This window comes from Bison bison, unplaced genomic scaffold (genome assembly GCF_000754665.1).
Source record: "Bison bison bison isolate TAMUID 2011002044 unplaced genomic scaffold, Bison_UMD1.0 scf7180017864285, whole genome shotgun sequence".
In the NCBI taxonomy this organism is placed as follows: domain Eukaryota; kingdom Metazoa; phylum Chordata; class Mammalia; order Artiodactyla; family Bovidae; genus Bison; species Bison bison.
The window spans coordinates 362,090-374,403 of record NW_011494857.1 but is presented as its reverse complement, the minus strand read 5'-3'; the positions used below and the strand labels follow the sequence as shown (position 1 = coordinate 374,403).

At 54.3% G+C, this 12,314-nt stretch overlaps 2 protein-coding genes across 2 annotated transcripts in view; one reads left to right on the top strand and one right to left on the bottom strand.

The window, feature by feature from the left end:
• SYNGR4 (synaptogyrin 4) overlaps window positions 1-9,729 on the bottom strand; it is a 10,155-nt gene extending 426 nt beyond the window's left edge. The window contains exons 1-4 of the mRNA XM_010849551.1: window positions 9,655-9,729; window positions 8,454-8,651; window positions 1,953-2,190; window positions 233-372 (exon numbers count right to left, since the gene is read on the bottom strand). Of these exons, the coding sequence (XP_010847853.1) occupies window positions 233-372; window positions 1,953-2,190; window positions 8,454-8,546 (471 nt within the window). The 5' untranslated portion in view covers window positions 8,547-8,651; window positions 9,655-9,729. The remainder of the gene's footprint in view (window positions 1-232; window positions 373-1,952; window positions 2,191-8,453; window positions 8,652-9,654) is intronic.
• A 455-nt stretch (window positions 9,730-10,184) lies between these two features.
• The window catches only part of TMEM143 (transmembrane protein 143), a 20,423-nt gene continuing 18,293 nt past the window's right edge, over window positions 10,185-12,314 (top strand). The window contains exon 1 of the mRNA XM_010849550.1: window positions 10,185-10,764. Coding sequence (XP_010847852.1) covers window positions 10,408-10,764 — 357 coding nt within the window. The 5' untranslated portion in view covers window positions 10,185-10,407. The remainder of the gene's footprint in view (window positions 10,765-12,314) is intronic.

The window sequence follows — 12,314 nt, the reverse complement described above, 5'->3', positions numbered from 1 at the left end:
GGGGGCTGGCTGGGGCGGGCTGGGGAGGGGGCCGCGGGCAGCACTCCCTGAAGCTGGGCTTTGTCTGCCGGGAAGAAGGTGGGGGGCCTTCTTCCCCATTTGCCCAAGACACAGAAGGGGCTTGCGGAGGCCTGGGTGAGCTTTGAGAGCAGGTAGGTTCTTGCCCTGTTAAGCCACACCGTCCCGCCCTGCCCTGCTGGGGGAGTAGGGGTGGGATGGGGGCCCTCCTCACCCAGACGAGGATGGAGAAGAAAGAGAAGGTGATGGCGGCCTTGGCGCTGTTGCTCCCCAGGAGGAAGTATCTGGGCGGCGAACGGTGCCACTGGTTGGCCAGGAAGCAGAATCCCACAGCCCAGACGCCTGCCCAGATGACTGGGGGGTCGAGGGAGAGAAGAGGGGCGGTGTGGGGGGCTGAGGTCTCCACTGTGGCCTCTCCCTCCCAGCCCTCTTTAAAGAACCACCTGGAGTGGGCTGCTATATCTGCTGTGGGGGTCGGCAGCCACCTGTGACTTTTTCCATTTCAATCAATTAAAAATTTCAGTCCATTAAAATAGACTTACAAAAAAAATTTCGGGACTTCCCTGGTGGTCCAGTGGTTAAGACTAAGCCGGCCAATGCTGGGAACACAAGTTCAATCTTTGGTCCAGGAGGAACCCACATGCCTTGGAGCAACTAAGGCTGTGGACCACAACTGAAGCCCACACGCCCTAGGGCCCGTGCTCCTCAACAAGAGAAGCCACTGCGATAAGCCTGTGCACTGCAACTAGAGAGTAGCCCCGCTTGCTGCAACTAGAGAAAGCCTGAGTGCATCAATGAAGACCCAGGCAGCCAAAAATAAATAGATAAGGAAAAAATTTAAAAAATATTTCCACCCCTCGATGGCACTGGCCAAACTTTGAGTGCTCAGCGGCCATGCATGGCCCGTGGCTCCCGCACTGGGAAGCCCAGGCACAGAACAGCTCCGCCCTCACAGAACCTTCTTTTGGATGTTGCTGGACTCAGTGATCTCTAGGGGCCCACCCAGCCCTGAGTCTCTGGAACTGGGCAGGTGTGGAAGAGGAGAGGAAGGAGCCCGGGGCATGAGAAAAAGGAACAAGCAAGTGTCGGGCGCTGTGTGCCAGGCTCTGTCTAAGGTGCTCTGCATTGGTTAGGAGGCTAGGCTTGGCTTGGAAGCCTGGATCTGCCACTCGGGGTCTGATTACACAACCTCCTTAAGCCTCAGTTTCCTCCTCTATGAAATGGGAATCTGAACAGGCCTTCCCCCCTCAGGGGTTCTAAGGAAGAAAGGAGACGGGGCGTGGGGCGCCCTTGACGCGGTGCCATGACACGTGGGGCATGCCCGGGAAGTGTCAGCATTACTACAGGTGTCCTTTCTCGCCTTTCATCCTCAGAAAAACCCTGGAGGTGGTTTTTTGTTTTGGTTTTGGTTTTTGGCCATAACCACAAGGCACGTGGAACTTCCCTGACCAGGGACTGAGCCAGTGCCTTCTGCAGTGGAAGAACAGTCTTAAACACTGGACCACCAGGCAGTGGGGGTTCTCATCCCAGCTTCCATGGAAGCTCAGAGAGGGGAGGAGAGCTGCACATCGAGGCTGCGCCAGAGGTGAGATTTCAAACCCTGCTCTGCCTGGTGCTGCGCTCTGCACCCTGCCTCCCACCACTGGTGGCTTTTCAAGAAAGGCTGTGAAGAAGGGAGGTGAATGCCTGGAGAAAGCTGGGCAGAAGAGAGGCTTCTAGAGTTACCCTGAGGGTCAGAAGAGGCGACCTTTGCACCAAGTCTGAGGGATGGGCCATGATTCCCTCAAACAGCGGGTGCAGAAGAGCTTCGAGAAGCGAGGGATGAAGCTCTGGGTCACGGGCGGAGGACGCTCTGAGGTGGCGTCCTGGGGGCCCAGGGGAGCCTGGTGGTGGGGGCTGAGAGCTCGGGGCGGGCAGTGCCGGGGCTCACCCACCGGCCAGGATGAGGTCCAGGAGCTGGAAGGCCGTCTTGAAGCGGGTGCTGGCGAGGCGGACCTCGTGGGCGTCCAGGGCCAGGAAGGCCAGCGAGCTGAGGAAGGCCAGCAGGCCGGCCCCCACAGCAAAGCTGCAGGCTGTGCTGTTGCTGTTGAGGACACAGTGCAGCTCCGAGTTGTCGGTCTTGTTCTGGTAGCCGTCGGTCAGCAGGGAGGAGAACACGATCAGGGAGAAGACCTGTGGGTGCGAGGGGGGTTTCCCAGAGCCGGAATGGAGCTCCATGTCTTCCCAAATCCCCTCCTCATCCCTCATCCCCATCACTGAGTCAGGGGGAGGGGTCTGCTGTCCACTCTCCCGGTGGTTCCAAGCCCTCTTTCCTGGTCACGTCCTCCGAGCCTCCATCCTGGCTCGGGCCTCATCCCGCCTGCTGGGGCCCTGCCCCAGCCTCTTGCCGGCCTCCCTGGCTCCAAGTCTCCCCAATCAGCTCTCCAGGGAACCTTCCACACTGCCCATCCTGGCTCCCAGCGCTGCCTGCCCTCCCCAGCCCTTCACCTCTCCTCACTCACTCTTGCCTTCCACGCCACAAACAGGTACCCGCCGCCAGACCCAACACGAAATGCTTATTAGCACATCGCCCGGGACACAGGAAGAGTGAGCAATGAGTCTCTGCCATCCTGTTGATCCCATCTGCCTCTCAGCCCTTCCCTCTGCCTGCCACTTCTTCCTCCTCCCTCCCCGCTCAGCTAATTCCTCTCCATTTTCAAAAAGGAACTTGTGAAATATTCCAAAGACACAGAAAAGAACAGAGGAAATGTAACCAACAGTGAGAACCTGACAAACGTTCACCTTTTGCTCCAAGATTCTTTAAAAAACAAAAAACTATTTTGGCGATGCCACACAGCTTATAGGATGTCAGTTCTCTGACCAGGCTTCGAACCACGGCAGTGACAGCACCAAATTGTAACTACTAGGTCACCATGGAAATCTCAAGGCTTTTTTTTTTTAAGCAAATACAGGGATTTCCCTGGTGGTCCAGTGATTAAGAATCCGCCTGCCAACGTGGGGGACACAGGTTCAGTCCCACATGCCACAGAGCAACTAAGCCCATGCACCGCAACCACTGAACCCGGGTGCTGAAGAGCCCGTGCTCTGCAACAAGGAAACCCACTGCAATGAGAAGCCCACGCTCCACAACTAGTGAGTAGCCCCTCGCTCGTCGCAACTAGAGAAAGCCTGCATGCAGCAACGAAGACCCAGGGCAGCTGAAAACAAATACGTAAATAAATCAAATCAAATTTAAAAAACTTAAAAAAAAGTAAAGCAAATACAGCCTTGGGACTTCCCTGGTCAGGGAACTAGTGCCACTCGGCGTGGCCAAAAAAAACAAGCAAACGCAGTCTCGCTGATAGGCTGGCCCTGTCGCCGCTGTGGGCACCACACACAGCACACGGGGTAGCACTGTCTGCCTCTACTGCTGGCTTCTACCATGTTCATCGATGAAACCACCAGTGTACTTCACCAACCCGTGCCATCCTTACAGCCACCCTAGGATGTGGGTGCTGCCAACAGTCTCTCTCTCTCTTTTAGATAGTGGAGCTGAGGCACAAAGAAGGTGGTGAATGGCACAGAGCCCATCAGCTGTGAGGGGGCAGTGCCTGGATCTGAACCCAAGCGGTCTGGCTCTTGAATCCGCTTTGCGCACGTACATGCTGTGCATAGTCGATCAGTTGTGTCCAACTCTTTGCGAACTCATGGACTGTAGCCCACCAGGCTTCTCTGTTCATGGGATTCTCCAGGCAAGAATGATGGCGTAGGTTGCCATTTCCTTCTCCAGGGGATCTTCCCAACCCAGAGATCGAACCCAGGTCTCCTACATTGCAGGAGGATTATTTACCATCTGAGCCAGTAGGGAAACCCTAAATCTGCCCTAACTCCTGCTATTAATGTATCTGCCTGGACCAGATGCCTGGAGGGCAGCGGTTCCTATCACTGTGATTCAGGGACAATTTGAAGCCCCGGTGGCTTGTCCCTGACGGTCACAACACAGCCTGGCAGGGGTGACACCAGGTATGGAAGGAACCGTTGTGTATGTGTTGGGGGGTGGGAGCTGGTCCAGGGGGTGCTTTCTGGATTCGGTGAGGCCTATAAGAACAGGCAGGGTGAAGAAGACTATGGAGTGGGATGATCTCTGGGGGTTGGGAGGGAGCCAGGGAGGGGGCTGAGAGCAGGGGCGGGGCAGGGTCGGCTCCCGGTGTGTGAAGGCCCCTCTGGGGCCATGCAGAGATGGACTCGAGCCGGTGAGACTGGAGGCCAGGAGGCTGGGAGGCTGGGGAGGAAGCTGGGGCCTGCAGTTGTGGAGGGAGTCAAGATTTGAGCAGAAACTGAACCCAGGGGGCTGGATTTAGGAGGAAGTAAGGCTTGATCTGAACGGTACCTTAACTAATAAGTTTTGGGGGAGGGATAAATTGGGGCCTGGGATTGACATGTACACACTACTATATATAAAATAGATCACAAGTAAGGTTGCTCACAAGTAAGGGAGATGGTGAAGGACAGGGAAGCCTGGCGTGCTGCAGTCCATGGGGTTGCAAAGAGTCTGACACGACATAGTGACTGAACAACAGGGTGGCTCAGTGGTAAAGAATCTGCCGGCCAAAGCAGGAGACCCAGGTTCTATTCCTGGGTCGGGAAGGTCCCCTGAAAGAGGAAATGGCAACCCACTCTGGTATTCTTGCCTGGGAAATCCCATGGACAGAGGAGTCTGGCAGGCTCTCCATGGGGTTGCAAATAATCAGACACGACTTAGCAACCAAACAACAAAACAAAGGACCTACTGTATAATATGGGGAACGCTACTCAATACTCTAATGGCCTATATGGGAAAAGAATCTAAAAAAAGGGTGGATATGTATGTATGTATAACCGAATCGCGTTATACAGATTCAGTATACTGATTCCTGAAACTAGCATAATATCAACTGTAATCAACCACACTCCAGTAAGAATTAAAAAGAAAAAACTGAGGAGTTTTGCAGGCAGACAGGAGGAAGGGCATTCCAGGCAGGCCGATCCATGTGTGCAAAAGCCAGCTGCTGCTGAGTGAAGCTCCTGCAGGGGTTGGAGAGAAATCTTAGCTGAGGGATCTGGTATGAAGTGAGGCTGGAAGTGCGGGCAGGGAGGCCAGACCCTCAGAGGCCTTGAACACCAGACGGAGGGGACTGGACTTGGGAACCATGGGAAAAATTAAATTTCTCACTTAGGCTTAATTTTATGCATGGCAGGGCTCTGAGCAGAGGATGGCCAGGGTTAGATCTAGGGGTTCAAGGCAAACTCCAGGGTAATGATGGATGGGAAGGGGCTCCTGGGAATCCAGTGAGATTTAGGACTTGACATTAGACTTGGTGACTGATTGGATGTGGTGGTGCCTGGGGATGGGAGGGAGGGAGGAGACAAGGGGAAGGAAGTTCATTAGAATTTGAACTCCTGGACAGGTTGCACGTGGGACCCTTCTGTCTGCACCCAGGACCCAGTGCCAGGCTGGACCTCTGCACACGTGTTGGAAGAGTGAATGACTGGCCCTTCTTTTTGGCTCTTGCTCTGCCCTTTCGAGTAGGAGCAGGGAGGCAAGGACTGACCCTAAACTCCTCAGCCTCTGTCCATCCGCCTCTCTCCTTTGTCTTACTTGCCTTCTCTGAATAAGAACAAACAAAATAATAATAATGACTTTGTTGTTGTTGTTGCTGCTGTGTCGTGTCCGAATCTTTGGCCCACCAGGCTCCTCTGTCCATGGGATTCCCCTGGCAAGAATATTGGAGTGGGCTGCCATTTCCTCCTCTGGAGAATCTTCCCGACCCAAGGCTTGAACCTGAGACTCCTGCATTGGCAGGTGGGTTCTTTGCCGCTGAGCCACCAGGAAAGCCCAATAATAGTGACTAGTCCCTCCTTTTGTCCAGCACTTTAGCTCTAAAGGAGGGTATTCACATCCACTCCGCTTCGGGGCTGCAGCACTGAGTCTGCAGGAGGGGAGCGTCTTGCCCTGCTGGTCTGAGACAGAGCCAGGTCAAGGACAGGAAGGCTCATTGATCATTTTTGAGCCCAGATACATTTTACCTGCGCCACCTCCCTGCAGCCTTGCTCCAGTCCTGCATGTTCGAGGTTACAATAATAATTCATTGCTGTTTCACAGGTGATAAATAGAAGCCTTGATGGCGCAGTGGAAAGAGCCAGACGTGTCTGACCCCACCCACTGGGTGGACCTGGGCCAACTGCTCACTGCTTGGCATCTCAGTTTCCCTGTCTGTCCTGTGCCCCAAAGAGGTGGGGGCCTGGCTCTGAAGGTAATTCTCATGACTGGCCAGAGAGGAGACATGTCCTCTCAAGGTTAGTCGTGGAGAGATGGGATTGGAATCCAGCCCCCCTGACTTCCGGGTCTGTGGGCTGTCTGTCTGCTGACCCCCCTAAATCCTTGGGCTGCTTTTGGACACACAAGAAGGGGGCTTGGCTGGGCTGGAGGGACTTCAACCCTCTGAAGCCTGAGTCTGACCTCCTTCCACACCCTTCCTGGCCTTTCCCCAGGGAGGGAGCAAAGATTCATCAGTTAAGGCACCAGCTGGCGGGCAGCCGTGAGAAGGACGAGAGCACCAGCTGCCCAGAGACTCCCTACTGAGGAGCCAGGCCAGGGGGGGAAGGAGGAGGGAGGCGGCAGGCAAAGTCCGTGACTGAAGAGTCTGGCAAGGTTGGCGGCCCTTCCCCCCAGCCCTTCCCCACACCAGTCCACACCAGCTGGGCCTCCTTCTCCCTCACCTCCCGCCCTTCCTTCTGAAGACTGGAAACCTGTGCATCCTTGGGACTTGCCCGCCAGCTGGGTGATGTCCTTGGGCAAGTCATTCAACCTCTGTGAGCCTTGGTTTCCTCTTGGGTCCAGCAGGCGTCGCAATGCCCACGTCATAGGGTCATGGTGAGGAGCGGAAATGCTGACACCACCAAGGGACTGGGAACTGGGATGTGGAAGGCGTTTTCCCTGCTTCCCTGGGGCGACGACGATGGAGATGAGTCCCCACCACCCTATGCCTCCCCCAACCCATCTCTCTGCTTGATCACAAGTTGGTCCCAGTAATCATTGCTATTGAAGGAATGATGACTACTTGCCAGGCCCATGGTGACAGGCTGAGAGGCATTGATTTCATTTGGACATAGTCTTTCCTGATGAGCAGGAAGGACTAGACACACGAGGGTCTGGAGGTTCAGAGAAATCAAGTTTCTGGTTCAAGGTCACATAGCCCTAGCGTGACCAGGCAAGTTATCAAATAAAACAGGGCACTTTTGAGACTTAAAGGAGGTGCTGCTGATAATCACGCCAGGACTGAGCCAGGCAAGCAGGGAAGGATGTTGCTCTATGTGGACATCATGTGGCCAAACTAGGATCCTCAGCCAGGCCTGATCGATCCTTCTGGAATAGGACCCTGGGTTCAATTCCAGATATTCCCCCTACTCCCCTGACCTAGATCAAGTCTCATCATCTCCCTGGGCCTCAGTTCCCAACTCTGCCAAAGGAGCACCATGGAGGCTACACAGTGTAAAGCCCAGAGTCACAGCTCTAACTCCTCAAGCACTGAGGTCCAGAGAAGGGCAGTGAGCAGGTCAAGGTCACACAGCAAAGTCAGGGGCTCAATGAGGATTTGCCCCCAGGTGTCTGGACTCTTTGGGAATGTGGTAATGATGAAACAAATGCAGGTAAAGTCCTTGCTTGGCACCGTGCCTGGCACACAGAGACCACCCACCCCCCTGGCATCCTAGGTCTGAGAGGTGGAAAATGAATGGGCTGTATTCTCACAGACCCCAGTTTGAGTCCCTGCCTCTTACTGTGTGACCTTAGCCAACACTGTCCATTGGAACTTTCTGCCATGATGGAAATGTTCTAGATCCTCACTGTCCAATATGAGAGCTGCCAGTCATGTGTGGCTATTGGGCACCTGAAATGTGGCCACTGTGACTGGGGAATTAAAAAATTTTTTTTCTGGCTGCACCATGCAGATTGTGGGATGTTAGTTCCTAGACCAGGGAACGAACTCTGGCCTCCTGCACTGGAAGCACGGAGTCTTAACCACTGGACTGTCAGGGAAGTCCCTGAATATTTTATTTTCATTAATTTAGATTAGAATAGCCACATGTGGCTTATGGTTACCCCCCTGGACAGCACAGCCTTCAAAAAATTATTTAACTTTCTCTGATCCTCAGTTTTCTTCTCTCAAAAGTGGGGCTCCTGAGCACCCACTTTGCGGGGTTCTTTCTTCCCAGGAGAGTTGATAAGTGCTCAGAATACTGCAGGGCCTATAGTTAAGATGCTCAGTAGAGGGTGACTTCATTTACAAGTTCCTTTTGGCTTTGTTCCCCCAAGCTGGCCCTTCCTTTCCTCCCACCACCCTGTGCACTGGGTCTGAGAGCTGAGAAGCCCTATTTCATGTCACCCACAGGGCAGCTGGCCCACAGAAGGGCCTCACCCCTGCAAAGATCCGTGTGATCGCCTTTGGCCTCTTGAGAAACTGCACGGCTTCACTGTCGGCCAGGTCCTGGAGGCTCTCCGGGATGTGCATGGCGGCTGCTCTGCTGCTTGGGCTCTGGGAAGCCAGAGAAGGGATGCTGGGTTCTGCCGGCTGGGCGCTGCCGTCTGCAGGTTCCAGGCCCACGCTGGGGCTCGGCTGTTGCAAGACAACAGGAATGGTGGGGGGTGGTTAGAATCCAAGGTGCAGGGTAAAGGGGCTGCCAGGGGTCCCAGGAGGAGGGGGTATGGGATGGAAGAGTATTGGGGAGGGTACCAGGATGGGGTTCTGTGGGGTGAGGGGTCTGCCAAGGGTCCCAGGAGAAGCGGGCAGGGGATGACAGAGGGTTCTTGGGGTCCAAGGACAGGGTTATATGGGGTGAGGGGTCTGCAGGGTTCTTAGAATTGGTGCATGGGATGAAAGAGCTGTTAGGAAGCCCCACCTCCAGGTGGGGGCGCAGGGTGAAAGGGTGGCTCGATGGTTCTATGAGTTGGGGTGCAGGCTGAGGGGGCTTCAGATAATTCCAAAGTGGGGTACAGGGTGAGGGGGGCTGCTGAGGAGCCTAGGAACTAGGAATGTAGGCTGAGGAGGATGTAGGGTGAGGGGGCTTCCAGAATCCCAGAAGTGGAGGGGCAGGGTGAGGAGATCTTGGGCCAGGGAGAAGGAGAGAGGAGAGGGTAGGATATTGGGGTGATGTCTCTGACACAGGAGCCAGAGTGCCCATTTTAAGGACTGTGTTAATGGGATTTTTGAGGGATGAGGGGTGCTAGAATGGCGGTCAGAACACCTGGGAGGTCTGAAAACGAGGACCTCTTTCAGATTTGGGGGCAACAGCACGCAGAGCAGAGACCCCAGGCTCCTCAGGGTAGATTTTAGGCTGTCCTGGTGATGGGGTGATTGCCTTAGAATCAGGACCTTCCCTTAGAATTCAGCTCCATCTTCATAAAAGTGCATCTCCTCAAGTTTGGACCTCAGATGTGTGGGGAACATGGTCTCCGAACTCATCTGTCCCCTCATAATAAGGAGACCGAGCCCCTGGCGCTAAGCTACCTTCAGAGAATCCGGGTTCTTCCTTTAAGGCGTGGAATGGGGGTGGTGAGGGTTCGGGGTGATGCTGCCTGATAAAGGGTCAGCCTTACTCTGGAGGCCGGGTTTACGTCACCTGCAGGCCGGATCTTCCTTCCGCCCACCCTCCCTGCCTGGTCCCCGGCACCACCTCAGCCTTCTTTTTCTTCCTCTTTTTCCCGCCTTTTCGTTCCTCCACAGCTGATTGGCTACACTGAAGCCCCGCCCCATTCCCCCGCCTATTCTTGAGTTGACACGAGCGGGGGCGTGGCTTCAGCGGACGTTGGGCGGCCCGCCGTTGGCGGGCTGCGCACGGGAATCCCTGCTCCAGTCCCAGTAGCCCCCGGAGTCTCGCGCCCGCCCCGCCTGTTCCTCTTTGAAGCTTGTGGACAAGGAGATACTTCTGTAACGCATGCGCCGAGTCCAAGCAAAGCGCATGAAGCAAGCCAGGCAGACTGAGCATGCGTAGTCGCGACTGGGCAGTAGAAGAAAATGGACTCCGTTCGATGACCCAGGCATTGCGCATGCGTCCTACCTCGGCTTGAAGCCGAACCTCGGAGGCCCAGGGCGCCGTTTTGCACATGCGCAGGAGGCTCAATGACAGTCGAGCGTTGCCTAAAGGTGAGGGAAAGGGTGAAAGATTGCATGGCCGGGGGTGGGCGGCCCTGCAGACTCATGCAGCTTTCCGAGCATATCCTATAAAGATTCACCTGACGCCTAGACCCCGCAGAGGTTTTGTCACCACAGGGCTTCTGGGCCCGCAAAACGCTCCCCCAAAACTCTTGCCTTGGACTCAGGCCAACTGAATAGTGTGGGAGGGGATGGACAGGAGGGCCTACGAGGCGGGCGGATGGGCTCTAACCCGCTGCCTGGGGTAGAAACGGCCCCTGGAAGTTGGGAGGCGGAGGTGGAGGGGGCACCTTTCCCCCAGATGACTTTTGACCTCTTCCCATTTCCCTCGTTTAGGCTGCGAGGAAAGGGTCTAGCCATGCTGCGTGTGACCCGAGGGGTCTGGGGATCCCTTGTCCGAGTATGGCCTCTGTTGCCCTCGTTTCTCGGTCACTCCCGGGCCCTGTCATCGCTGGAGGCCAAGATGGGGGAGTACCGCAAGATGTGGAACCCCACGGAGCCCCGCGACTGGGCCCAGCAATACCGCGAACGGCACATCCCGTTCTCCAAAGAGCAGCTGCTCCGCCTCCTGATACAGGTACCGCCCGTCCCGGGTCCGAGAGCCTGGGGACTACGAATCCCGGCAGGCCTCGCGGCGGTACAGCCCTTCAAGCTATAGAAGAATGCCCTTGGCGCCCCCTGGGAATTGTAGTTCCTTTACCCTTTATGGGACTTCCCTGGTGGCGCAGACGGTAAAGCGTCTGTCTACAGTGCGGGAGACCCGGGTTCGATCCCTGGGTCGGGAAGATCCCCTGGAGAAGGAAATGGCAATCCACTCCAGTACTATTGCCTGGAAAATCCCATAGACAGAGGAGCCTGGTAGGCTACAGTCCATGGGGTTGCAGAGAATTGGACACGACTGAGCGACTTCACTTCACTTACCCTTTATAGGCCCAGGTGAGCGAGGAGTGAGTGGGAATGCTGGGGACTGACTGCCGAGATGTAGATGAAGCAGCGATTCCAGACTCTAGCTCGTTCTGGGGGCTTGAACAAGCACTCACACTTGGGTGGTTTTACCCTCTACAAAACGGGTATGATCTTCATCTTCGTCATTACAAGGACTACTCCCTAATAATAATTATTGTACCAATGAAACAATAATCATATTACACTGAGCTCTTATTATATGGCACCGTGCTAAGCATTTTCCGCATATTATTGAATAATGAACAACCCAGTAAGAGGTACCACCATCATTCCCTCTTTACAAAGGAGATAACTAAAGCAGGAGAAGGGCAGTGACTCACCTAAGGTCATGACTAGTGACTCAGATTTGAACCAAAGTGTACTGACTATAGAGCAGGGTGGGGATTAGGTGAGACAAGTAGATACTTGCTCGACCCTAAGAGCTTAAGTTCTTACCCCACTGTCACCTTCATACTTGTGATTATTTTTTATCATCATTCCTTCATTTAATAATTATTACTTGATGACATCACCGACTCAATGGACATGAGTTTGGGTAAACTCTGGGAGTTGGTGATGGACAGGGAGGCCTGGCATGCTTTGGTTCATAGGGTCACAGAGTTGGACACAACTGAGCGACTGAACTGAACTGAAATGCCTCTGTATGGCCTAAGTTCTATGCTGGGCTTTATCCATATACAGAAGTATATATATACACACACAAACACACATTTAGATATATGGACACGTGTAATCACATCAAATTGTCACTATCGATTTTTTCAGAAAGAGGGTGTGATCCTCTGTTGCCAAAGGAAACAGACTCAGAGAGGGGATGGCATTCACCCAGGGCACTGAGGTAGAAATGCTAAAATAGTGGGTAAATCTGTGTGCTCTGGACCAGGCCTGGTCTAGAGTCTCAGCTTCTCTTTTATGGACAGTGTGGCCCTCAGAAAGTGACTTTCCTAAACCTAGGTGTCCCCTCTGAACAATGAGGGTTATAATTCCATCAGCCTTCTTGTGTCCTCTGGAGGATGAGATCATGCCAGCAAACAGTTCCTGGCACACAAATAAGCATTGTGTGACTGCTGGCCAGTAAGTATCAGAGTGGTAACTTGAAACCCTAGCTCTTTAAGCCATCTGTTTTTCACCTTTCAGGGCTACCTCAGTTTCTTTCAGTGA